Source organism: Somniosus microcephalus, chromosome 16 (assembly GCF_052327205.1).
Source record: "Somniosus microcephalus isolate GS21.2 chromosome 16, FLI_Smic_1.0, whole genome shotgun sequence".
Lineage (NCBI taxonomy): Eukaryota > Metazoa > Chordata > Chondrichthyes > Squaliformes > Somniosidae > Somniosus > Somniosus microcephalus.
The window spans coordinates 28,329,864-28,357,353 of NC_141002.1; the positions used below are offsets into that span (position 1 = coordinate 28,329,864).

Sequence of the window (27,490 nt, forward strand, 5' to 3'; positions counted from 1 at the left end):
ATGTCATGATGATTGTAATCCCTGGGGACTATGTCATGATGATCGTAATCCCTGGGGACTATGTCATGATGATCGTAATCCCTGGGGACTATGTCATGATGATCGTAATCCCTGGGGACTATGTCATGATGATCGTAATCCCTGGGGACTATGTCATGATGATTGTAATCCCTGGGGACTATGTCATGATGATCGTAATCCCTGAGGACTATGTCATGATGATTGTAATCCCTGAGGACTATGTCATGATGATTGTAATCCCTGGGGACTATGTCATGATGATCGTAATCCCTGAGGACTATGTCATGATGATTGTAATCCCTGGGGACTATGTCATGATGATCGTAATCCCTGGGGACTATGTCATGATGATCGTAATCCCTGAGGACTATGTCATGATGATCGTAATCCCTGAGGACTATGTCACCCTAGCACAGTTAGCTATCATTATTGTAATGTATTTGAATAGCTGGAAAAATGAGATGCATATTGACTCATTCTGGCTGAAATCGATGAAACCAGCGCAAAAGATCACAGAATTTTAAACGCAGGTTACTTCAAGCGTAAATCAAGTTTCCGCGATCTTTAACGCTGAAAGTCGCCTGCCATGAAATTGGAAACACCCCCAGATCGAAATAACGAGGATGGCGAGTTTCCGCCGATTGCAGCTGTTCGAGGAGGCTCTTCAAATTGAGCTTGTTTTTTTAGGTGCAGGCACTGGTAGGCAGGTTTTAAAAGTTTTTACATTTGTTAAAAAATATTTAACTTACTAAGCAACTGACTAATGTTTGTCAATGAAACTAGTAAATGGTTCAGTATATTTTTTTTAAGTCATGTTCAGTGATTTAAAATCAAGTTACTCAGGTGAAGGAAGAGACACTTATTAAAAATGCTTATTTTTTGTGATAAACCCATTTTCAGCTGCATAAATAAAACTCTTAGCACTCTTAAATACATCAATGAATTTTTTTTAATGCAAAGATAAAATAAACAATTACGTCTGTTACGCTGCCCGATTGTGCAGGTTCATGGGAGATTTTACGTTTGTGATTATGCAAATAAGTTTGGGCGGAAACTTGAGCCGCAACTTCACTTTGGAAAAGCAGGGCAATTTCAAGTGCAATTTGCGCCAGTTTCCCTATTGCGCCCGAAGCGGAAACTTTACCTCCTGATGTTTGTTTTGGGCAATTTTCTTTCAAGTATCAAATCTGCAGCGATTGTTGGTATGGTTAAGACGTTGTTCACAGGAAAACTCTCTGGATGTGGACTGCACAATTACATACTGAATTACATACACAATTACAGAGACTTAAACATTTTTGGACATTTGAGACTGAGGGCTTGATTTTGCCAGCACTGAGAGGGCGGGTTTGGAGGTGGGTCCGCTGTCAAAATAACAAAGATTAACCGCGGGTAGAAAACCCGCTGTCAACCCGCCTCCACACAAGTCTCCCAGGTGTCGGGTCTGTCAGCACTGAACAGACACGACACCAAGCGGCGGGGAGACAATTGAGCTCATTAAATCTTAAGAGCCAATTTAATGGTATTTTAAGGATTCCTTCCAATTTTACGTGCTCCCCCAAGGGTTATCCGCTGTTCGGGGAACACGCCAGCTCAACCTGTCGTGCTTTGAGTCTGCCCTGATGTTTGTGAAAAGCTGACAGCTGCAGAAGTGGTGTCAAGGATGCCATGTTGCAGATGGTGAGTTTCAGAGCGCAGAAACTGTTGGTTACTGCATTTTTAATACATATAAAGATTTCTTTAGCTTGCAAATGTTTAGAGCCAACTGTATGTCCAGTGCCACCTCATTGGGAGAACCTCTCTCACCATTGACAGATCGCTTCTGTCATCTCACTTGCAGCTGCCATCTATTGCAGCAACATCGGAGCCTATGAAACAATCAGACCTTGGTCCTCCGAATCCTTCCACGATCAGCCCCAACACCAACATCACCAGGCACAACAACATCACCAACAATATCACTAACCTTCTCCGCCATCACCTGATGCTGCATAGGACACAGGGCATCAGCCCCTGACAACATTGTTGCCCGGGAGGCCAGCGATGGCAGCACCATGGCTAGATTTTCTTCACTTGACGCTGTAAACCCTGGCTGCCACATGATGCGCCAGGTTGACACCATCCCACACCAGCACCGTAAAGCATCCCTTTAATGTCCAAGCCATTCTATACACACCCATCACTATAGCGGGGCGCAGAGTTACATCTCAACATTCACTGTAACTCAATAAGACACTTCTCAAGGTGCGCACTGATCTGTCCAATAAGGGGCAATGTTGAAAATATAGATTTCACTGTATGACAACACATTACCAGAAACTTCACATGGACATTGGCTAAACCTCTCAACTGCCTACCCTTATGTGTTGTTAGTTGGTATGCTTGAAGTAGAATGAGGGTGAGTGTGAGGGGTGGCTAGTGAGATGGGGAAGTGATAATGTAGACAGGGATGGGTGGAGGTGCATGGTAAGTTGGTGTGAGTAAGGATGTGCAGGAGTAGGGTAGGGAAGGCAGAGTGATTGGGATGTGATGAGAGGCACAGCAGGGTGAGTTTGAGTGTGGCTTTGCAGTAACGTTTCGTGATCCATTGAGATCATTGACATGTTGGTGCCACTGCAGCCAGGAACTCCTGACGACATCCCTGCTTTTGCCTTCCTGTGCAATGTGCAACCAGGCTGTGTTGGTGTCCTGGGGAGGTCTCTTCCGCCCTTGGAAGGGAAGAGAACCTCTCTACATGCTGTGATTCCCTCCATACGCATATGGAGGGAGTCATTGGAGAGCCTGAGTGCAAGCGTCCACCTTTGTGCAGTGCTTGTCAGTGTTTGCAGCACCTCAATGCTGTCAAACACTGACAGAACAACTGTCAAACTCCATGTGGACGTGGTCCCTTTAAGGAAACCAGTTGATGATGCGTCATCAAATGACGTCATCGGCCCCGCTTCCTGTTAATTGGCCGAGAAGCCCGCAGGGCAGGCTTAACAAGACCAATCAAGGGAAAATCCCTTTGACAGAGTAGCTGCAGCAGGGAGTGGGAATGGAACCTGCCAACCAGCTATCCCGCCACGATCCCGACACCGCAGAGAAAATCCAGTCCCTAGAACACTATTTAATTAAGTGTTCTTAGAAGTGGCAATTTCAGTACTAATGACACGATAATAGGAGCTAAGTATTTCTAGACAATGGAATTCTGCAGACTGCACAAACCATTGCAGATGTGGTTTGTTTAGAGCCTTAACAGAGAACTAATGTGGAGTCCTGAAGGTATCATTGCACAGTATCACACTATAGTTGTTGAATTTTGCAGTTTTTTTTTTCTCAGTGCACAGTGTGCGCTATTATCTGTGTCCCTGTCGCAAGGTTTCCATTGCAACAACTGAAGCATCAAATGTTGTAATGCTTCGACTGAGCAGACAGCTAGTAGCAAGCACGGCACTAATGCAGAATCCTCTGGCTCCCCTCCTCCAACTCCCCGTGAAAAAGACGTTTGCCACTGCAGGGTAACTTTTTGTTTTTGTTTTGATGCCGCACATTGGATTTGTCTGCAAATTGTTGTCAACTCCGCACGATGGATGCTCCTTAAAAGTATATAAATGTGATGCCCATAAATAAAATGTTTCTGTCACACAGATTTGAATTAGAACAGAGGGCACATGTCATTTTATTGTTTAGGTCTGAAAAAAATGGACTATTTATCTCTCAAATTACCTTCTGTTCATATTCATTAAAATGGTAATACATTTTCAAGGCAGTTTAAGAAGCTGCCAGTTGTTGCATATCCAAATAGACAGGTATCAATTTTATTCTCTGCTAATGAGACTTTGCTCAAGGGAATCAGCAACACTAAACATTTGCACACGTATCAGGATTGTTTGATTCAATTTGATTTTACTTGAAGTATTAATCTCCTGTTAATTGTGTTTTAAAACTCTATTAAAGATGCAGGCACAAGAGGAATGACACTGAAGTTTGCGGCTGGTACCAGTTTAGACTAATTTAATTGGAATATTGTGTACAGTTTTGGGCACTCCGTTATCGAAAAAAGATAAAAGCAATGGAAAGGGTGAAGTGCAGGAGGTAACCAGGGATGAAGGGTTACAGTTATGGAGAGAGACTTGAGAAGTTGGTGTTTTTTTTCCACTAGAGCTGAGAAGGTTGAAGTAACCTGATTGAGATATTAAGATGCTGAAGGGTTATATGAGAACTAGTGATTGCTTCTGCTGGTTGGCAAGATAGTAATTAAAGGTGCATTCACACTCCGTGCTGCTGTGAAGCGGTTTATCATGATGCTAAAGATAGCGTGTAAACAGTAACAATGTCACCCAGAAGTACAACCCCCGCCCCTCCCCCCACCCCAGCAGCTGACGGTTTGAGACCCAAACTGCAGATCATACGCCCGTCCAATCCCGTATCCCTTTATTCCCCCTTTCCTTCAATCACCTATGTACCCTATTCTTAAAATGTTGACATGATCTCTGCTAACTCCAGTAGTGCAATCCACGGCTTCATAATTTTCTGTGGATAGAAAATTGTTCCTGCTCTCTGTCCTAAGTGTCTTCTATATAATCTTGGCCTGAAGATTGTGGTTGGCGGCATAGCTATTACATCACGAAGGCCTGGAGTGCAGCGTACAGCCTATGTGTAAGGGAAGACACGCCCACAAAAATCTGTCAAAACTAAGCCACACCCATAGAAACCTCTTTCCGTCTCTTCCATTGAAATTACATTTTAAAAACTTTTAATTAAATTGGTATTTGGACTTATTTCATACATCAGCATTTTGTTAAAATTATGTAACAAAATACCAACAATAATTTGGCATCCGTTTTCCATTTGAAAGTTAAAAAAGATAATTTGAGGTCAATGGAAAGATTCTCGTCCTTTGACCATTTATTAAAGTGAAATAAGTCGTTTAGCTGTTCAACCTTCTATTGAGGTTAAAGCAGTTTCTATCACTTGGGAAGTATATTAAATGTTACGTTATTTATATTTCATGCTAAGAAACATGTTCCTTTTCTTATTTGCACTAAGGAGTATTGTAGAGTGTTGTAGAATGTTTTGCTAGCCCGAAGAATTACCTGTGCTGTACTTCAAACATCCCGGCTTTTTAAATTAAAGATGTGTTCGGATTTATTTTATGTAAATCGGGTACATTTTTTATTCTTTTAAGGCTAGTATTTAATATCCTGTCAAAGGTCCATTATGACAGATTGCGATTTAACAGCACTGAAAGGCGTTGGCAATGATCTTTTTGATTTACTATACACCATGCACGTAGCGCACCAGCTGTGGGGCAGCTTTAAATGTATTAAATAAAACAATTCAATAGCAAAATGATTTTATGTCATACATCATTTGGAGGAAGTATAAAAGATCTGTGCTGAATGCCCAATTCTTGATCATACAATTGGATTGCAGAAAACATTGATAATTTTGAATATTAATTGTCATATTTCATATTTTTAATGTTTCTAAATGTTGTCACTCGGTACATGTATATTATTGTGAAGTGATACCAGAACGGTTAACAATCCTTTCAGACACACTCAAATGGGTTCCTTTCACAGTGAAACTGGCTCCTGTGCCTGCTTTCACTAACCGTAACATTTCTGGATGTAATTGCTGGGCAGTTGGTGGGCAGTTCGCCCAACTCTGCTCCAGCAATTGGGAATTCCAAGGCAGATCGCAAGTTCGGGATCTAGCGTATGCGCATGCAGAAATCCCGGACTTGCGGTCAATGTCAAAGGTGGTATGATGGCTTACTGCCAGAGGATGCCATCATACCCTCTGCAAAATCTGTCCCCTTATATTTACGCCAACTATTGGAAACTGTCTGGGTTAACAGTATATGAATAATTTGAGATGCATCATTTGGTAAGTGTAGCGTGCTTGGGAGGAAAAAGGTGACTTTAGACCTCTGGTTCCCATAGCTCTCCACCACTGGGCTTTTCCTCGTGCCATGTCTGGTTCTGTTGTAGACTAATTAATAGAAATTGATCGCTATGAATAGCCAACAACTCCATTATCATACGACTACCTGGATGGTAGAAGGCGAATTAGATGGACCTTGGTCTTTTTTTGTCTAGCAATTCTTATGTTCCCATGTCTATCTCCTTCTACCCTTTATTGTTTTATAATTTTAAACACCTCCACCAAATTACCCCTTCTGGTCCAACAAAAACAGCACCAATTTTTTAAGTCTTACTTTGTATTTGCATTTCCTCACTTCAGGCATCCTAGTGACTCTGTACTGTACCCTGTCTATTACTTCGACAATGAATTCCATCTGCCACTTTTTTGCCCATTCACCACCTTATCAATATCCCCATGTAGCTTCCTTCTGTCTTCAAAATTATTTACTGGGCCTTCTGTTTTAGTATTGCTTGAAAATCTGGACACCACAACCTCTAGTCCTGTATACAAATCACTGATGTACAGTGAAGAGAAACTGTATGCATTTCAGTAGTTGTCACAAGAATTTGTTATCTATTTGTCATTTAATTCTGTTTTTGAGGGTCACAGAAAATCCAGCTCCTAATCCTAATCCTACTCCAGGTAGGAGAGTAATTCAAGAAGGAAATCTTTGGATGGGGAAGTACCAACTGTTGAGGTACTTCTGAGCACAAAAGCAAGAAGTTAATGCTAAACCTTTATAAATCACTGGCTAGTCCTCAATATTGTGCCCAATTCTGAGCAGCTCACTTTAGAAAGGATGTCAAGGTATTGGAGAGGCTGCAGAGGAGAACGATACCAAGTATTAGGGACTATGTGGAGAGACTAGAGAAGCTGGGATAAAAACAGAAAATGCTGGAAACACTCAGCAGGTCAGGCGGAATCTGTGGAGACTTTTCATTGTTCTCTTTAGAGCAGAGAAGGTTAAGGGGAGATTTAATGAAGGTGTTCAAAATTATAATGGGTTTTGGTCGAGTAAATAAGGGGGAGCTGTTTCTACTGGCGGGTAGGTTGGTCACCAGAGGACACAGATTTAAGATAATTGGCAAAAGAACCAGAGGATAGATGAAGAGAATTTGTTTTACACAGCGAGTTGTTACGATCTGGAATGCACGGCCTGAAAGAATAGTGGGAAAAAATTCAACAGTAAATTTCAAAAAGGAATTGGATGTATACTTGAAAAGGACAAATTTGCGTGGCTGTGGAGAAAGAGCGGGGGGAGTGGGATTAATTAGATAGTTCTTTCAAAGAACCAACAATGGGCCTTCTGTGCTGTAACTATGATTCTATGAGTGGAGTGCAGTTGGCTGGTTATGAGAAAGTGAATGGACTGAACAAAATTGAATTGCGGGAAATTGTAGAAAAAGACTCTTAATACTGTGTTAACACAGTTTTCAGGAGGCCAGTCTGTTTTATGTAGCTGTGATCTATCATTTTCAATCATACCAAGTTGCAAGCTGACCTGCTGTTCAGGAGCCAGGGGATCTGCAAAGCAACTTATAGAGCACAGTGATCAGAGCAGTAGAACTGAAAATGCTATGAAGATCGAACGACGACAGAAAAACATTGTACAACTAGAAAGCTGACCTAGTGATGATAGTGAACTTGAAGGTGTGTATTTATCATGAATGTTTAAACACCAGGAACATTTGCTTACCAAAAACCACAATAAATACACCTGATTCCTTTATTAATTTATAGTAAATTGTGCTGTATAACATTCACTTTTCTTCCTGCTCCAAAAAATTGCCAAAAGTTGTAATACGTAATGGCCCATAAGTGTGGTCGGGGCAAAGCAAAGGCATTCGCCGTTGCCCCCGAAGAAAGCTGCCCACAAAGATCTCACGATCTCTGTGGCGAGACGTTCGGCTTTTGAGATCAGCGTAGTTTAGTGGGAATCCCTCTGGCTGCTTAGACAGCTTGTCACAGCAGTCACAATGCAGAGAGCAAAACAAAGGTTGAGGTTCTTATGTGGGGAAAAGGTGAACCTGAAATAAATATGAACAAACTTTAAAAAAATATAATTTTTAAAAATATTCTTTTTTAGGTTTCTTAAAAATTGTAATTTTTATCATAATGGAGAAATTTGAAACTCCACAAAATTAAAATTAGTTTTTCAGGGCCATGACGTTTGTTTAGCAATCAATACGCTGTTAAAACCCCAGTTACACCTAATCCAACAAAGTCGACTTTTAAGGGGATGTTTAACAGCGATATTACCGTGGAAAAGCCCAAGTTTTCCTCAGTTTCACTGATTACACTGAGTGCTGGTTATGGGGGGGGGGGGGGGGGGTGCGCCTAGGTGGGCACAGCGCAGCCAGTGTCGGAGCAGTGAATAACTGACTGAAACTTTAAATGGCATGATTTTGAAAAGTGTAGATGAGCAGAGAGACATTGGTGTCCAAATACACAAATCCTTAAAGGTGGCAGGGCAAGTTGATGAGGTAGTTAAAAAGGCATCTGGGTTAGAACATAAGAAATAGGAACAGGAGTAGGCCATTTGGCCCTTTGAGGGTTTATAAATAGAGGAATAGAATATAAAAGCAAAGCGATCAAGCTAGAACTTTATAAATCACTGGTTAGCCCTCAGCTGGAGTATTGTGGACAATTCTGGGCACCACACTTCATGAAAGATTAGAACGGGTACAGAGGAGGTTTACCAGGATGTTACCAGGGATGAGGGCCTTCAGTTATGAGGAGAGGTTGGAAAAGTTAGGACTGTTCTCCTTGGAACAGAGAAGGTTAAGAGGTGACCTAATAGAGGTTTTCAAGATGATGAGAGGTTTTGATCGAGTGGATAGAGAAAAGCTATTCCTCTGGTGAGTGGCTCAATATCTAGAGGTCATAGACTTAAAATCATTGGCAAAGATCTGTTGGGAGATGAGAAATTTTTTCACTCCGAGAGTTGTCGGGATCTGGAACGTTCTACCTGAAAAGATGGTGGAAGCTGATTCCATAAATAATTTTAAAAGGGAGTCGGACAGGTACTTGAGGATGATGAACTTAGAGTTACGGACAAAAAGCGGGAATGTGGGACTGAGCATGACTGTTCTTTCTAAGATCCTGCACAGGCACGACGGGCCGAAAGGCCTCCTTCTGTGCTGTAAGTTTCTATAATTCTATGACTGTCCACAGCACTAACTGAACTGACGTGTTCCGATTATTCTTAAACTTTTGTTGAAATTACTAGACCGTTTTGTGTTATTTCAGTGAATCCATAACTACAGCAAGGCAAAACTGATCATTGATTATTACTAAATAAAGTAGTGTGAGCACAGAATGTTCCAATGTGCAAATATGGTAGAATTGAAAAACAGCAGGAACTGGCACCAGACTATTGATCTTTCTCATCCTTTGCTTTATTTTTGCTTGTTTTTTACAAGACTGAAGTTTTCTATCCTTGTGTATAAATACATTTAAGAGGAAGCTAGATAAGTACTTGAGGGAGAAAGGAATAGACGGATGCTGATGGGGTTAGACGAATTCGGGTGGGAGGAGGCTCGTGTGGAGCATGAACCTGTTGGGGCCGAATGGCCTGTTTCTGTGCTTTAAATTCTGTGTCATTCGATGTAACTTCAGGATTTCCGCGTTACGATGCACATGCGCTAAATTCTGAAGTTGCGGTCAGTTTCAAAGGGGTAATAATAGCGAACGCTGTTCGTTCACTGTTTTTACCCACTGCAAATTCCGGGCCATTATGTGCAGATAATGAAAATTATTGGCAAGAAACTCGAGGATGATGTAACAAATCTTTACTGAACTGCTTGAAGTGGAAAACGTGAATTCAATAAACAGTAAACAAAACACTAGAGGCCCTCAAATTTATAATCACCTTCACGAGATTCATCAGACAGCTTGCAAGTTACATCATCAAACGCAGAGCCAGCATCCGCAGAGTAGTCCACACCAGGCCAAGGATTTTCTCCCTCCCACAGAATATCTTTAGTGAGGGGCCGGCTCAGACCACCTATGAATTGTTTTGTTGAAGGAGTCCCTCTAACTCGAGCTGGTCCACAGCTGAACACCATTGGCTCTTGAGTTCCCCTCAAAGTCGCACACCGTCCTGACTTGGAAACATGTTGCCATTCCTTCATTGTCATTGCATCAATATTCTGGAATCCCCTACCCAACACCATTGTGGGAGCATCGTCACCACAAGGACTGCAGCGGTGTAAGGAAAAGTGAATTGAACAAAAGATCATGGATCTTGGTAACATAAGAGCCATCACTTGGCTGTTGCCCAAAAGTTTGCACTAATGCAACCTGCCTGGAAACGAAAGCTTTTCTCTGATGAGCGAACTGCAGGTGTAAGTGTCTTTTATTCCTATACAAAGAGGATGTATTTTAGAGAACACTGATGGTTCACCCAAAATAAGCGGAGTACTGACGACCACAGAACAGCACAAGTTGTAACAGCCACAACACAAGTTTACTTTGCGCAAACCATAGAAAAGTTCAATCCCAGTTGAACTGCGGGAGCCCAATTTAAATAGGTTAATGATTGTCCCGTCTCGCCATGGCCGGTCACTCTGATGCCAAGAAACCTGATGCCATATAAATGGCAATGGGCGGGTACACAGCAGGTTGGGGACGAGTTATCTCATCGGGGACAGGCTTTCATTTCCAGTCAGATTTCATTAGTGCAAACATCTGGGCAACAGCCAAGTGATGGTTCTTATGTTGATTGTACAGGAAACTTTCTGGTATCCGGCACTGACGGGACCGAGCTGGTGCCGGTCGATCAACATTGCCGGAAAAACGAGCGCTAATGTTAAAACATATGGAGCTTCTGAGCTCCGTCTGAAGCAACAAACCCTGTTGCTTAGCAACAGCTTCAAAACAGTCGGCGCAGCTTGCAAGCGTCTCTGTAGCTAAGCAACAGCTTCAGCTAGACGCTTGCAGAGCCAGGACTGGAGAAAAAAAGCAACGAAAAGTAAAAAAACTTATCTGAACCGACTCCTGAATTTTGCCGGTGGATAGAGCTTTCCGGATATTTAATCTCCGGTTAAACGAAAGTTTCCTGTAATACAGTTTGTAGATCTTTAGAGGCCTATAAGATAGTGAATGGAGTGGAAAAGATTAATCCTGACCTCAATTTTAAGATGAACAATGAATGCAAGATGAGGGAGGTATAGGTACAGTCTACTAAAAGGCAAGCTCGGGTCTCGAGTCAGGAAGCACTTGTTCAAATGGAGAGTGATTGAAGGGTCATCGACCTGAAACGTTATCTCTGTTTCTCTCTCCACAGATGCTGCCTGATCTGCTAAGTATTTCCAGCATTTTCTGTTTTTTTTATTAAAGCGTGATTAATACCTGGAATGGTAGAGTAGTAAAGTAGTGAAAAACTCCAGTGTCATTAAAGAGGCAGTTGTGGTGGGAGGGAATACAGGTTTTCATTGAAGGGTGAGTGAGGTGGACTAAATGGCCTCCCTCATCTTTACTTATCTTTTGTTATCCGTCTCTGAGTTTCAAAAGGGGCCAAGAAGTAAAACAATAAACAAAGAAACTCGATAAAGAAACCAGTATCTATATCTCAAAAGAGAAGGTTTGACTATTGACTCAAGTGAGGATTTGAAGTGATATACAAATATATAATTTCTCCCATTTTCCAGCCCTTTCGGTCTTGGTTTCAGGATCAAACGTTCAGTTTTTCTCTTCCTCAATGTGTGTAATGGGTTTGTTATAACAATGAGGATTAATAGTAGAGTGGCACTCATTGTGAAATTAATAGGCAGTCGCTAAGATTGCACTGTTTTGTTAGTAACGCCTGTGGCATTGTTTAGTAAGCATATGCAGATCTGCGTGTGTGCATTTGCACAGGCTAATTGTGTAATGTGTCTCAAAATGTGTCTTATTCAAACACCAGGAAGGAAAATTTACTTGTAACTTTCAGAGTAGGTGGAAAAATAAATTTAGTGAAGCGCAAGGAAAGAAGCTTCCTATTATCTGATCTAGACTTTCTGTGCTGTAGGTGTAGGATAAGTGTTGGAGTGTATGTGTTGTGTTCATACACACACTCTTGGCTGGACATTGTCTTATGCATTTGGTACCATAAATTGCCTAGGGTGTCCAAACATTGCAGCTCTGTCCAGATGATCTGGCAGAATGGTGCAGGCCTTTTTAACAGCAGTACATTGGGGAGATCAGATTTTAAAAAAAAGAAACTCACTTTAACTCTTAAATTTAAGTAACTTATAATTTTCATATTTCCCTGTCTCTTTTGTGTGGAAAAAAAATCCTAATTGCTCATTGAAATCCTTTGCAGTCGGAATTGTGGTTGCAGTGTGACTCATCCTTCTGTTGGCTGTCTCCACTTTTCTAAAAGATGGTGTGGACACAGACTCCCTTCAGATGCTCTCTCTGTCAAGTCAACAGGATTTTGTTATTGGCAGAAAGAAATATCAGGGTGTGTGCCAGGGGGGCACAAGTATGAAAAGCATAAACGGAAGCGAGTTTGTGTTGTTGGGGCAGAGGGATGAGTCACACATAAGAACATAAGAACATAAGAAATAGGAGCAGGAGTAGGCCAATCGGCCCCTCGAGCCTGCTCCGCCATTCAATAAGATCATGGCTGATCTGATCCTAACCGCCAATCTACTATCACAGAACCATCTCCTGAATCTAACAGAATTAGACACACGAAATAGGAGCAGGATCAGGCTACACGGCCCCTGGGCCCGCTCCGCTACCCACAGGGCCATGACCGATCCGAACCTAGACTCATGTCCAAATTCCTGCCCGCTCCCCGTAACCCTTAATTCCCTTTACTTCTAGGAAACTGTCTATTTCTGTTTTAAATTTATGTAATGATGTAGCTTCTACAGCTTTTTGGGGCAGCATATTCCATGGACCTACCACCCTCTGAGTGAAGTAGTTCCTCCTCATCTCAGTTTTGAAAGAGCAGCCCCTTATTCTAAGACTATGCCCCCTAGTTCTAGTTTCACCCATCATCGGGAACATCCTCCTCGCATCCACCCGATCCAACCCCTTCACAATCTTATATGTTTCAATAAGATCGCCTCTCATTCTTCTGAACTCTAATGAGTAGAGTCCCAATCTACTCAACCTCTCCTCATATGTCCATCCCCTCATCCCCGGGATTAACCGAGTGAACCTTCTTTGTACTGACTCGAGAGCAAGTATGTCTTTTCTTAAGTATGGACACCAAAACTGTATGCAGTATTCCAGGTGCGGTCTCACCAATACCTTGTACAACTGAAGCAATACCTCCCTATTTTTATATTCTATCCCCCTAGCAATGAAAGCCAACATTCCATTGGCCTTCTTAATCACTTGCTGCACCTGCATACTAACCTTTTGAGTTTCGTGCACCAGGACCCCCAGATCCCTTTGTACTTCAGTACTTTCCAGTTTCTTGCCATTAAGATAATAACTTGCTCTACGATTTTTCCTGCCAAAGTGCATAACCTCACACTTTCCAATATTGTATTCCATCTGCCAAATCTCTGCCCACTTACTTAGCCTGTCTATGTCCCCTTGCAGATTTTTTATGTCCTCCTCCCTCACTACTTTCCCTCCCATCTTAGTACCATCTGCGAACTTTGATATGTTACACTCGGTCCTCTCCTCCAAATCGTTAATATAGATTGTAAAGAGTTGGGGACCCAGCACTGACCCCTGCGGAACACCACTAGTTACTGATTGCCAGTCTGAGAATGAACCATTTATCCCAACTCTCTGCCTTCTGTAGATAGCCAATCCTCTATCCATGCCAGAATATTACCCCCAATCCCGTGATTTTTTATCTTAAGCAATAATCTTTGTAAAGGATTTCAATGAGAAATTATGAATTTTTTGCACAAAAGGCAGGGAAATAGGAAAATTATAAGTTACTTAAATTTAACAGTTAAAAGTGGGGTTAATTTTGACTTTGGCTTCTGATAAGAATGTGCACCATTGTTATTTTAGGCTCTCGGTGGGTGAATGACTCAAACCAAGTACAGCAAATTAACAATTACTTTCAGGGTACAATCTGTTTCAGGAATATCCTATTTATATTGCAGAACCACATTGTGTTGGCTGCTGGTGCTCTGGGCTCCACTGTATTTACACTGCAGGGCAGAATTCAGAGCAGGAACACAGCCAAGAAACAACTGCATGAGCTCTCGGCCTGCCTACGGCAGGAGTAAAATTTGGCATCTCTGCTGCCTTCAGAGGACCATTACCACACCACGTCTTGAGTTGGTTTTTTGCTGCTCTCTGATGGCAGTAGTACCACCTCATTTACTGATATAAGTCAAAGCTTAGTATACTTGTGCTGTTCCTAACCTACATATAATTTTTGACTATGTTAAATAATACATATGTATAAAGCATCAGTGCTGTGGCACAAGGGAAGCATCCTAGTTTTTTTTCTGTCAAAGTGAAAGAAAAGCTAGATTACAGTACAGGGTATCTGTTTGTTTCTTATTTGTCCATGAATTGCAAACAAAAAAGTTCAGGGTCAGTGTCTTTCATTTGATTCAGTGGCTTCTGTTTGCATTTGAAAACCAATACCCCAGTGTCATTAACAGAGTAATGCCCAAGACATTTTGCTTGGGGTCAGATACAGTGCCAGGTTTCACAGATACCACTGTTGTATGTACATCCTTTCAGTTCAGTTCCTCTGCATGGGTCAGGTGTTCACTTTAGTCACGAAAGATTAGGATCCATGACAAACTGATTTTATGAAGTGTCTTGAGTTTTCATTTTTCCATAAATGTGTCACTTGGCTTTTGTCAAAGTCACTGAAGTGAGAAAAACGTTATTTTTTTGTATTTGAAAGTTGAATCAAATGGATGGATAAGCTGACAAGGAAGTTTTTTTTAAGTGTTTGCCCATAGCGGTGTGAGGAAAGAAAGTCTTGTTGTTGGAAAGGACCCCAGGCTACAGGTCCGTGTCTGAAAAATTCCAGTCTCGGATGTTTTGAAAAACGTTTTTTTCTCCCTCATTCGTAAAGGAACATCAATACCATGAAGTGGAACACGCCTCCATTCTGGGATTTCAGTGCTGGTGTAAAGCACAAACAGGTCAAGTACAACAGCATCTTGCATTTATATAGCACCTTTAATGTAAAGAAAGTTCCAAAGCATTTCACAAGTAGATGCAAGCTGAGCCAGAAAGTGAGGGGTTAGATGGGGTGACTGAAAACTTGGTTAAAGAGGAGGGCCCTGAGGAGGTTTTTAAAGATGGAGAGAGAGGTGGTCTTGTCCCTCCATATCTCGAACTTTCTCCTGCACTAGAACCCCCCTCCCTCCAAACTCTGTTCCTCTGACCTTAGTCTCTTGTTTATTCCCCCCTCTCCCTCATTTGTCTAGGTCCCACGCTGTGGAATTTCCTCCTCTGAACTCCTCTACCTTGTCAGCTCCCTCTGCTCCTTTAAGACCCTCCTTTAAATCCACTTCTTTGACTAAGCTTTTGCTCACCTCCTAATCGCTCTCTTTCTTTGGCTTGGCATCCATTTTTTTTGATTATGCTTTCTGTGAAATATTTTTCTACGTTAAAGGTGCTATATAAATGTGAGCAGTTGTTGAAAAGGTTTAACAAAGGTGTTCCAAACAATAGCACTGAAGCAGCTGAACACTCTGTCACCAATGGTGGGGCGAAGGGAGGGAGGGGATGTATGGAAGACCAATGTCAGAGGAAAGGAGTGTTTGGTGGTGGATATAGCACTGGAGGAGATTGTATAGTTAGGGTGGGTGAGGTGATGGAGGGATTTAACAATGAGGACAAGGACTTTGAAATGAATGCGCTGGTGGATAGAGAACTAGCTAAGTGAAGACCAGGTGATGGATGAGTGGACTTCGTGTCGGAAAGATGTGTGTGGCAGTATTTCGGACAGGTTGGAGTTTATGGAGGGTGGATGATGGGAGGCCAGTAGGGAGCGTGTCAGAGTAGTTGATTTTGGAGATGACAAAAGCATGTATGAGGTTTTCAGTGGAGAGGCTGAGATAGGGGCGGAGATGGGCACTGTTGCAGAGATTGAAATAAGCGGTTTTAGTGTCAACAGAAAGGATGTGGGGTTTAAAGCTTAGCTCAAGGTTGAACTTAGGTTTGATGCAGAATACAGTTTTTTTTCTAATCTGACCCAAAATTGTGCTGAACAATACTGCTTACAACAAGTACTGTAAATGTTTAGATTTTTACGCATAAGCCACCTTTACAAATTTGGAGGGAAATTGGCACAAAATTGTATAGTTTTACTTAATTGTAGGCAGTTTTGTGCTTTGGGCCTATATCCAGAGGTCTGGGTTTAGACTGCTCAAACTAATTTCAATTACAGCTAACAAAGAGAATTGTCTTTCATCCGTCAGTTTCAGCTAGATTCATAGGGCTGGATTTTATCAATGGAGGCGTGTAGGAGGCGGGACTACAACTTTCGGGGTTGTAGTCCCGCCTCCATCGAGTTGTGGCCAACCCACACGATTTTGACTTGATTGACCTTGTTGAGCCCGCCCAGTGGGCTCAGCAGGCCAATTAAGGGCCACCCGGCAACAGGTGACGTCACAGATTGATATTTCATCTGTCAGGAGCTTTTGACAGATGAAATATCAGCGTTTGACAGCTCTTTGAAGCTGTCAAACACTGACAATCTGTACTCTAAGTTAATTCCTTCCTCTCAGGCTGATTTAGAGATCTCTCCAGAACAGAAAGCAGAATGCTGCAGATTTTGACAGCTCGCGGCCATTTTGCTTTCTGTGCCGGTGAGATGAGGGACTCCCGAGACCTGAAGGAAGGAAGGCTGTAAAGGTAAGTAAAACTTCTTTAAACACTTTACACACACCAAACACACTTACCTCTGCACTCATGCACCCATCACTCACCTGAACACCGGACATCTCGAACCCTCCAAGTCCTTCAGCCCGATGGTCCGCTTCGCTAACTTGGCGTGGTTTGGAGCCGTCGGGAATCCCACACTTCAAGAATGAAAATAGGGATTAGGCTAAAAACTGCCTGTTAACTACCTGTTAACAGGCAGTTAATTGGCACTAATCCCCTTCCCGCCTCGAGGAGGCGGCTCCCAGCACAGGTCGGATATCCGCCTTCTGAGAAACGGGCATGGAGGCAGGTTGGGGGCGGGATGAGTTCGTGCCCCCCGATTTCGCGATTTTAACCCCCCACAGGCCTCCAATCCCGCCTCAACGGCCCGATGAAATTTGAGCCCAAAGTATCAGGATAGTGTGCCAACCCACCCTGCCATCTCACCCTCCATTTCTAAAAAAAAATGTTTGAGAAAATTGTCATTTACAACTTTCCCGTATGCGTGTACTGGTAAGTGTGGTAATTACAAGGTAGCTTGAATTGACGAATAATTCTTATCTTGGGTCATTTGCTGACTTTAACAGAGCTTCCACCGGGACAAGGGACAAATTATAATGTACAGAATTGCTGCTGGTAAAACACTTTTCAGTAAAATTGGCTTTTTCTGTCGTAATAAGACCATTATCTGTTATTTGCTTGGGTCTTTTTCATACTTCCTATCACATTCTATGAAATAGCAAAACGTTATGGTTCTAATAATGGTAATGAGGAAAAAAATTGGCAGCCGTGATAGAAAACAAAAATTCCAACTGGGAAGATTGACCACCAGGTTAAGCATCTTAAGACTTCATACAGTACAACAGAGGGGAGGATAGTGTATTGTGGGTGCACAGCACCATCAAACAGTTCTACTGCCTGCATAAACGGCTCAGTTTCACTTTTGATCATTGATTACGTCTTTGACCCCCCTCCCCACCTACCACACTCCACTATCTTTTTCATTCTCTTGTCAAAACGGTGCAACTATAACTTTTATTGCCGATGTACGTATTAAACGGCGAGAGTTCTGCAAAAAACGTTTTGGATCAGAAGTCCATTTAATTGTGTCTTCCACTGTGCATGCTCAGTAATATTGGAATGTACAGCTCTGCAGCACAATGACACAAATTCTTTCTGTTACAGATATGCACTTGTTTGGCCACTGTCCAGCTCATGATGAATTTTACCTAGTTGTGTGCAGTCACTGCAACCAGGTAGTCAAGCCACAAGCTTTCAATGGGCACTGCGGTAAGCTACAGAATAGTTCTATGCAAATGATCTTTGCAGAGGTACATCTGTTCACAAACATATACAAGACCCCCTGTGTATGATGAGCTGAGTTGAGATTTGGGTCTACTTGGTCTAAAATACCTTTCCCCACTTTCTTGCTCATACTGCACCTGTGAAGAGGAGGAAAATAATGAAAAATTCTGACCTTTGATCCCAGTCAGGCCAGATTATAAAGGTATCGAAACAAAGGAGACTGAACGGTAAATTTGAATACATAAGTTTTTTTTTTCAAAAACAAAATGATTAGTCATTTATATATTTTCATTTAGGGTTACTAAATATGGAGACGGTATGAAAGCACTTTCGATTGCTAAGTTTAGTAAGTGGCGTATATTAATAACCAATGCTTAATGTTTCCTTGACTGAAATTCTGCAGCACGCTTAAACAAGATTTCCTATATATTATTATCTGGGACTTGATCTATAAGCAGTGTCTACATGTATAGGTAGTGCTATTGAATAATTAAATACGTTTAGTGTAACATTTTTATAATTTATGAGTTGAATAAATGGTCATCATGAGAATTTTAGCATGTTTTTGTATAGGCGGCTGTTTATCTTTGATGTAATTAAGACCGTGTTTGTTCTGATGGATTTCTTTTGGTGTATTTGAATATTCTATTATTGAACAATTGATCCAATCCAGTGTTTGGGCTTGGCGCCATTTTTCCTTCTCAGAAATCTTAAGGAACGTCCATTGTTGTTGGGTTAATTGGCTTGGTCACTGGTGCTCTTGCTTCTCGACCAGGCAGTTGTGGGTTCCAGCCCCATTCAGGAGAATTGAGGTCACTTAAGAGCAATGGCTCAGCACAATGTGAATGGGTGCTACACTGTCAGAGGGACAGTCTTTGGGATCAGATGGTAAAACCAAAGTTCTGTTTCTGTGTATTGGTTGATGATAAAACACTAATCTTCAAAGACTTGGGATCACTCCCATATATTGCCCAGTACTCCGTAAATTGAAATCTTATCAGGACCATATTTCCTTTTCCTTCCTCCCCTGGGATGTACCTATTGGTTAAATATCAGACAATCTTTATTATTTTCTATTTGAAATTTGTAGCTGATTGTGTGAACCCTTTGGATGAGAAAAGGTTAATGCGTGGTGATAAAAATGTTGCCACTTGCTGCTCAAGTATATATTGAGCACCTTGCACATCGTGCAATGAATAAACTCTTGTTTTTCATCCAATAAATGTCAGTTGACGAGCTATTAAACTGAAGAACAAAATGTTGAAACAATGTCAAGGGCCTTGTGAAGAACAGGATATGAACAAACAGATTATCTGTGTAATGTACTGTATTTGGACAGACCAGCCAATTTGGTAAGCTGAGGATTTGCTTAATATTTAATTTGATGCCCATTCCAAAAATGTAAATTTGCAACTGATCAAAAAACACAACTCTATTTGTATAACTAATAAATAGACTTTTGATGATTTATAAATCACTAAACACATATCACAAATATTCCTTCTTTGTACTAAATGGAGCAAAATTTTACACCCATTCTTTATAAACATGATTATTATACTTATATAATGACTTGGCACACACATGAAATCTTTCCCAGGTGTTCCTAATAGGTAATAGCACGAAGTTTCATTCCCTTGGCAGGAATTAATCAAAATATACATTCTGTGGTTAAAAAAAGTATTTCTTGAATTGCTGTAGTGTAGAAATTGATATGAGCAGATGAATGCTTACTGTGCTCGTATGATCTTTTATCCATTATTTTAACACGTGCACATTTTAAGTCAGTTAGCGCCTCTCCCAAAATAGCAGATACAAAAACATCATACTGTACAAGGTTTTATATGCTAATATCACCAACAAGAAGTTCTGGGGTTGTAAGACCACAAAGTACACACTGATAGTTGCATCTCAATACATAGTTAGGAGATTTTGAAGAAGCATTCTTAATGCTGATGACATAATTGCAGAGACAACAGTAAAGATGAGGTTGGATAAGCCATTTCAGTTGCTTGGTCTGCTAAGTTTCAACCCGAGTTGTCCTAGGCTTCAATTAGTTCACTGAGAGGAAAATAGCTGTTAGCTTCTCGAGATCTCGAATGACTGGGGTACACACAGGAAGGAATCTTTGCTTCTCGGTACCAAAGCTGAAGCATTGAGAGTCATCAGTTGAGTCTTTCAGGAATCACTGTATCCCATGAATCCTTAATTTAACCCATATTTTTTTTGAAAGAAAACTTTTTGAAAACATTTCAAAAGACATTTTAATGGGAAAGTTTTTAACTCCATCATTTTATGTGAAGTTGTGCGTTGATACCATGGAGCTGTGAGAAGCTAAAGCTCCACGTGTTAATGACATTGTTTTGACATAGAGTGGAATATGTTGAAAATACTAATAGACATTGTATGGAAGAATAAGTAATTGAAAGGAGGAAATTGAGAACGGCAAACACAGTTGATAGTTTGTACTGTTCGTTGGTGTATTTTGTAACAGAACTAAATGATGGGTTGTGCCAGCAGTCTACAAGGTTTGCACTAATTTGTGAGGCACAGTTTCAGCCTATATAATTCAGTTCACAGAGTATGCAGAAATTTCAGCAATTTTTCAAATTTAAAAAATGTATTTTCTGTGGTGCCAGCATCATTACAGTAATATTTTATTCTAGGTGTTTGAAGTGAGGTTAACGCCAGAGTTTGTCTTTGAGCACGGTATGAAGTGGGGATTTTTTTTGCAGCACAGTTGTTGGGAAGAACGAGGCTTAGATGTTCCATTTCACTTCGTTGAACTTGAGCTTATTTGGTTGGACTTTAACTTTAAGCCAGTCTCTGCACTGAATTTTTCATTTTGAAATTTCAATCTGCTCTTGTTCAGAACATCATCTGTGATGAACTGTGATGTTCGATTCCTAGAAGCGCTGTTGTACACATGACATTTTACATGGTCTGTTCTGGTGTTTGAAAAGAAAAAGGTGAGTCTTTGCTAAAGCTGCAGAAATTGATTCTGGACGGTTTCGGTCAATCTGGAGGTCTGTATCGGATTCCTTCAATAAACACAGTCAGTTTTTGATGGTGCAATTCAGTAGATCTTTGTAAGAAGTAGATTCTAAATTTATGCCATTAATTTTTAAACGATCCACTACCTTGAAAAGGCTGGCTTAAATCTTTAATCATTCCACATGCAATCATCTTGGCTATACTACGCATCTTTCCAACTCTGTTCTTGAGCACTTTGATGATTCATATTTTATTGGATAGGTCCAGCACCATGCATGTCTTAACCAGTTACAGTTATGGTCTTCCATCAAGCCTGTGTCCATGGCTTTCCAGTTTCCTATCAAATCCTTCTATGCTATAGTTGAAGGATCGTTTTCTGATTCCTTTTTAATTCATTCATTGGCGACCCAGGCTCAGTTTCTCTCCTTGTTTATTTCTTCTTCATTGCAGTGTGCTTTCTTCCACTTATTATTTAACCCTGTGAGCTCTTGCTGATGATGCTGCTCCATGGGCCGCGGGTTGGGTGCAGGTCAGGTGATCGGCAGGATCCAGTCCTGCCGCTGCTTTCAGCAGGCAAAAATTTGCAATTTTCCCCTAATTGGGCAATTGAGTCCCTGCGTGCGTGCTCCCCTGGCCAATTAATGCCTCTGCTGACGTCTGTGAGCCAGCTGCATTTAAGGGGCCCATACAGCTTTGGTTCATTCTCTCATTATTTGATGGTGGATTTCGCTCTAACAACTGCTGCCATGACTACTTCAAGGGCCAAGGCCTCTCCCCAATTTGATGATGACTCCCTCCATGCTCTTGTGGAGGGAGTCAGAGGGCACAAGGAGGTATTCTTCCCATCCTCTGGCAGAAGAAGCCACCACAGCACACCAAAGCAGCCTGGCTGCAAATTGCTCAGGAGGTCAGCTCCAGGTCCATGTGTACTCGAACCTGGGTGCAGTGCAGAAAAAGGTTCAATGACCTGGTACGCTCAGGGAAAGTGAGTATAACATCACACTTGACCTCAATCTGCTCCCCATCTCCTCTCATCACCAGCACTCTGCATTGTCAACCTGCTCCTGCACATCCCACTTTACCCTTACATCCCTTGTACCCTTAACCATCCCTCTCTCTATGTACAGAATCACTTCACTATTCGACTATGCTGCCCTCACACTCCCTATCACTGTTATGCAATGACAACAACTAACAACACACAGGGAGGGCCCTTAGTATTGGCACCTCACTCCATTTTTGTCTCCTAAGCATCTATGCTATGGTTTCTCTACACACACTCCATCATTCTCATTCAAACTCCACTTGTGTACCTCATTGCAGGAAAAGAGAGCCCACAATAAGAGGGAGAGGGCTAAGACAGGAGGAGGGCCACCTTCCATAGCCCATCTCACCAAGGCTGAGGAGGCGGCACTGGAAATCATCGGAGGTGATGAGGATCTGGAAGTGGGGGACGGTCAGACATGCGCAGCAGAGCAAGCTGGTGACAGAATAGATTTGCATCTCTCTCATGTACATTGCATGAGTGACTGATAAGGCATCTGATGCTCATACAGATTGACTTATGATCATCTGCACAATTCGATGTGCATGCTACGTTAATATCAGATGTCTAACTCATGCCTTTACTCCCCCACAGGACCAGCGACAGCCCCCCTCCCCACTGTCCAGGAGGAAGAGCCTGAGCCAGAAGACTCCTCAGAGGAACCTGCAACCTCGAGGGCGCAGTGTCAGCAGAATTAAACGCACCCAGCACCAGCGCAGATACACACACTTTGGTGGGACCTTCGCGAGATAGCGTAATGTTGTCAGCTGGTGTATCACAGCTCAAAAGTGAGCATCGGCAGATGATGGAGACAGGGACAGCAGTGGAGAGTCCTCGTTGGAGACTGCAGGGCGCTCCCAGCTCTGCTCAGCTACATGTGGACCCTGTGCCTCTGGGTCCATCCAGAAGGAGAGCGGTGCTGGAACTCCAGGAGCAGGTGCAGGAGTCTCTGGCAGTTTTTGTCTCCAGGGTTACTGCGAGTGTGGAGAGGATGGAGGAGTCAATCTCAAACATGAGTAGTGCTTTTGTGGTGTCAATGGCGCATGAACGCACCACCGCGGAAAGGATGGCTACCTCTCTGAAAAGGATGGCTACCTCTCTGAAAAGGATGGCTACCTCTCTGAAAAGGATGGCTACCTCTCTGGAAAGGATGGCTACCTCTCTGGAAAGGTTGGCTACCTCTCTGGAAAGGTTGGCTACCTCTCTGGAAAGGATGGCTACCTCTGTGGTAAGGATGGCTACCTCTCTGAAAAGGTTGGCTACCTCTCTGGAAAGGTTGGCTACCTCTCTGGAAAGGATGGCTACCTCTCTGGAAAGGATGGCTACCTCTGTGGAAAGGATGGCTACCTCTCTGGAAAGGATGGCTACCTCTGTGGTAAGGATGGCTACCTCTCTGGAAAGGATGGCTACCTCTCTGGAAAGGATGGCTACCTCTCTGGAAAGGTAAAGGAGAGGATGGCTATGGCCATGGAGCAAATAAGTCGCCAGAGTCTGGAAAACATGGTGAATGTTCAGAATAGACTGACATCTCTGGAGGAGCGATGGGTGATATACCTATCAATTCAGTCCATGAAAAGCGACGAGTTAAGGTAGTAACTATAGGTTTTTATTGGCTAAATAACAGAGCCCACCCTCGTGGGTGATCGGTTCCAACAAGGAAGAATACTAGCCAAGCGGTCACCTTTATACCTGGGCAAGCAGGCGGAGCCATGGGCAGAGTCAGCTGAGGTCAGCCCAGGTATAACAGCGTGCGTGGCAAGAGGTAACCTTGTGTAGTGATAACAACAGTGTAAACAGTGATAACAACAGTGTAACAATAGTGAACGGTTGTGAACGATAACAGTGGTTTACCACATTGGGCAGCTATTGAGCAGAGAAACCAGAGCTTCATGGCAGTCCTTTTGAGTAGGACTGCCAGTGCAGATACGGGTCCTCATGGCCCCCCTGATGTGCAGCAAGGTGCTGTCCAGCCTCTTGCTAGCACTGAAGTGGGGCTGACCCATGAGAGGGATGTTGGTGGCAGGCAACAAGGAAGTGGGGGCTCCTCTCCAAGCGCTCACACTCCCATGCCACTGAGTAGCCCTCGGTCAGAGTCCTCACCCAACTGAGATGGGCGTCTCAGCCCCTGCACAGCCGCAAGAGGAGCAGACTGTTGCCGAGCCCTCACAGGCTCGCAATCCCAGAGGATGCCTGGCAAAGGTGTCGAAGCAGGATCAGCATGAAAGTGAGCAAGGTGCCTCCACATCTGCTGAAGCCACAGGGGAAGCACCACATAGAAGCATGCGTAAGAGGAAGATAAAGCACAATTAGTCACAAGGGTAGTCACTTGGGTGTTCTGTTCTGTTGTCTTTTGTTGTGTTTAATATTTGCCATTGTCATCCTTTTGTGCATTGACTAAACAGATGTGATGGCAAACAGTTGAAGTTCTGGCCTACGTGATCTGGGAATTGGAAGTTGCACATTGAGGGCTCGGGGTGACTTGCATTTGTAATGATGGTGGTCAGAGTGATAGGAACCCACAGGTTCTTGTACACTGTGTATGGTGTGATAAGACGGTGCCAGCAACATATATTTGATTCATCTACCTAAATGAATCTGGCAAAGATTAGTGCATCCCTTGCATCACGGGCAGCAATGTGCTCGTGTGCTGCTGCAGCTGGCTCATCTGCCTCTGCAAGGTCTTCCTCCTGCTCCTTCTCCTCCTCCACCTCCTCATCTGAGGAGGCTATGCGCAGAGCCACTTGTTCCTCAGGCAGCTGCAAGCCACGATGTGTGCGCTGTTGTACAGTGCACAGCAGACCATGATGATTCTGGAGACCCTAGCTGCTGAGTATTGCAGGGCTTCACCTGATCTATCAAAGCATCTGAATCGCATCTTGAGAAAGCCGATCGTGTGCTCCATGATGGATCTGGTCGGGAAATGTGGCTGGAACTCCTCAGCTTCGTTCAATGGCCTCCTCAACGGTGTCATCAGCCACATCTTCAGGGGATAGCCCTTGTCTCCAAGTAGCCATCCGGAAAGTTGTGTTGGCAAATTGAAGAGTGGAGGCACAGTAGACTGCTGCAGGATGAACGAGTCATGGCAGCTGCCAGGGTATTTCGTGCAAGCATGCAAAATGTCCTTCCTGTGGTTACAAACCAGCTGGAAGTTAAGGGAGTGGAAGCCCTTGTGGTTGACAAAAACAGCTGGGTCGTGATGGGGTGTCCTAATGGCCACGTGTGTGCAGTCTATGATGCCCTGCACCCTTGGCAAGCCTGCCATATTTGCAAAGCCAACCGCATGCGCGGTTACACTTGCTTGATCCATGGAGAAGTGGATGTAATTATGCACCTTTGCAAAGAGGGTATCGGTTACCTGCATGATGCAAGTGTGTGCGGCCGACTGGGAGATGCTGCTGATGTTTGCTGATGAGCCCTGGAAGGACCCTGAAGCAAAACAATTTCTTACAGCGGTGGTGACTTTGACAGCCACTGGTAAGGGGTGTCCACCCGCTCCTCTGGGCTCCAGGTGTTGCTGCAGCATTGCGCAGATGTCAGCGACTACCTCTCGTGAAAGCCTCAGCCTCCTTTGGCACTGCTGCTCATCATGGTGAGGAAGCTCATCCTCGGCCTGTAAACCCTGTGTTGGGGGTATCTCCTGCAGCGACGTGCATCCCTGCGCTGACGCCCTCTGCCCTGTGCACCATCAGGTGGCTGAGCAGGTGGTTGGCGCTCGTGTTGCTGCTGCTGTTGTGCCTGGTTCTGCTGCTGCCGCGGCTGCTCTTCCTCCGAATCGGAGGACCAGGATGAAAGGAAATAAATGGTTCCCATCCCGCTGGTATGTATCTCCATTGAGGAAGCGCTCAGTCAGTGTGGGGAGAGGGTTTTCCCAGGAGGCTACAGTGGAGATGGATCTCAACTTCACCACTTCTAAGATCAGTAGACCTGCAAACACAAAGTTCTGTCATCTGCAACTGAACCTTGTTGAGAGCTCCATTTTTATGCTGGTGCTGCAGCTGTCAAGAAGGCAGCCACTTGTGAACCCGGCACAATCAGCTGGCGTGGTTTGGGAACGATGTGGAACACGCAGAAAAAGTGGCAAAATCTAAAACCGCTGTCAAAATTGCATTAAGGGCCTATCCCGCTGCTTGGAGGCGGGACCGAACAGGAGTCTGGGAGCCTGCATTTGGGAAAGTTGCACGGGATCGGAACCCGTCGTCAATATTTGCGATTTTACCATCTGACCCGCCTCCGAACCCGCCCTCTGAGCGCTGGCAAAATCACAGCCATGTTGTTTAGCTTCATTCAGATTGCAGTGTAATACTTAAATCACTATATCTTGATCTCCATGCCTTTCAAAGGGACAATGGAAATCTTAGTTCTTTCAGTCATTCAATGGCAAGTTTCCTATTTTCTCCCAAGTCTAATCAAGAGTTTCCATATCTAAAATTTGGTAGCTCCATCTTTAGTCCTTCTTCATCTGTTCATATTGTTTCTCTCGCTACCTTCTGTTATCACAAATCTCTTTCATCTTCTCCATTGCTCAAGCTGCCTCCCTTGCTATGTTCAATAAATCTAGGCACGTCCAAGACTTAAATACTGGTCCCAGATGTGGGGAGGGTCGTGTAACATTGTGAACAAGTTTTAAGAAAAAGCTCTTCTGAGAGAGCTGCTCCTTCTCTTACCTGTAGCAAACTTAGCTTTCCTATTTGGAAAGCCTGCATTGTATCTGTTGATTATTTTTTTAAGATTCCAATATATGTAAAATTGCCCCAGAAAAATTGATTATTGAAATTAATTTCAGATTATTCACTAATTTTATGCACAAGGAGTGAAGCATTAGTTCTGTGAAAGGTTTCTGTAGTTCCAGCCTGAATTCTCTTAATAGGCATAGTTTACAAAGTGTCTTAATTGGCATAGTTTACAAACAAAGCCTAGGTATTTATATTTCTATATGTAGTTGACAAAGTGCAGATAGTCTGAATTACCTGTGCTAGCAAAAAGGCACATTGGTACTCTTGACAAATTTATAATTTAATAGTGTTTTTCGAAACTGTGTACACATTTCCTCTAAACCATATTGTCATGTGATTGTGCTGGGTTTGTAAAATCAAGTGACTGGTCAATAGATTGATTTATTCGATTTTGTAAATTATAACTTATATAAATTCTGGATACCATGATTTTGAGTACTTTTGTGACTGAGTAATTAAGAAATAATGCAGTTGTAGATCCTAAATGTCAGGCCCATTCAGAACTCCTGCAACCACTTTGAAAGTTGCAATGCATCCTGTTTCCGTGTGGCTTTAGTGCCATTTTTCATCCTTTCATCCAGAATCACCCTGTGGAGGATCCTTTTAAGTGACGTTTCTTCTCAAAGTTCACCAGACACATTTTTGTAAATTTTTTGAATAGATGGGAACATACAAGGTTTATTCG

General features: G+C 42.9%; 1 protein-coding gene across 6 annotated transcripts in view; it reads left to right on the forward strand.

Annotated features, from left to right (window-relative positions):
* The window catches only part of LOC147106041 (ataxin-7-like protein 1), a 371,841-nt gene that overhangs the window by 68,620 nt on the left and 275,731 nt on the right, over positions 1–27,490 (forward strand). Inside the window, exon 3 of one of the 6 annotated variants that reach the window (XM_086008735.1) lies at positions 17,914–18,018. The exons of the other annotated variants lie outside the window; for them this stretch is intronic. Coding sequence (XP_085864861.1) covers positions 17,914–18,018 — 105 coding nt within the window. The remainder of the gene's footprint in view (positions 1–17,913; positions 18,019–27,490) is intronic. 6 annotated transcript variants of the gene reach the window in all.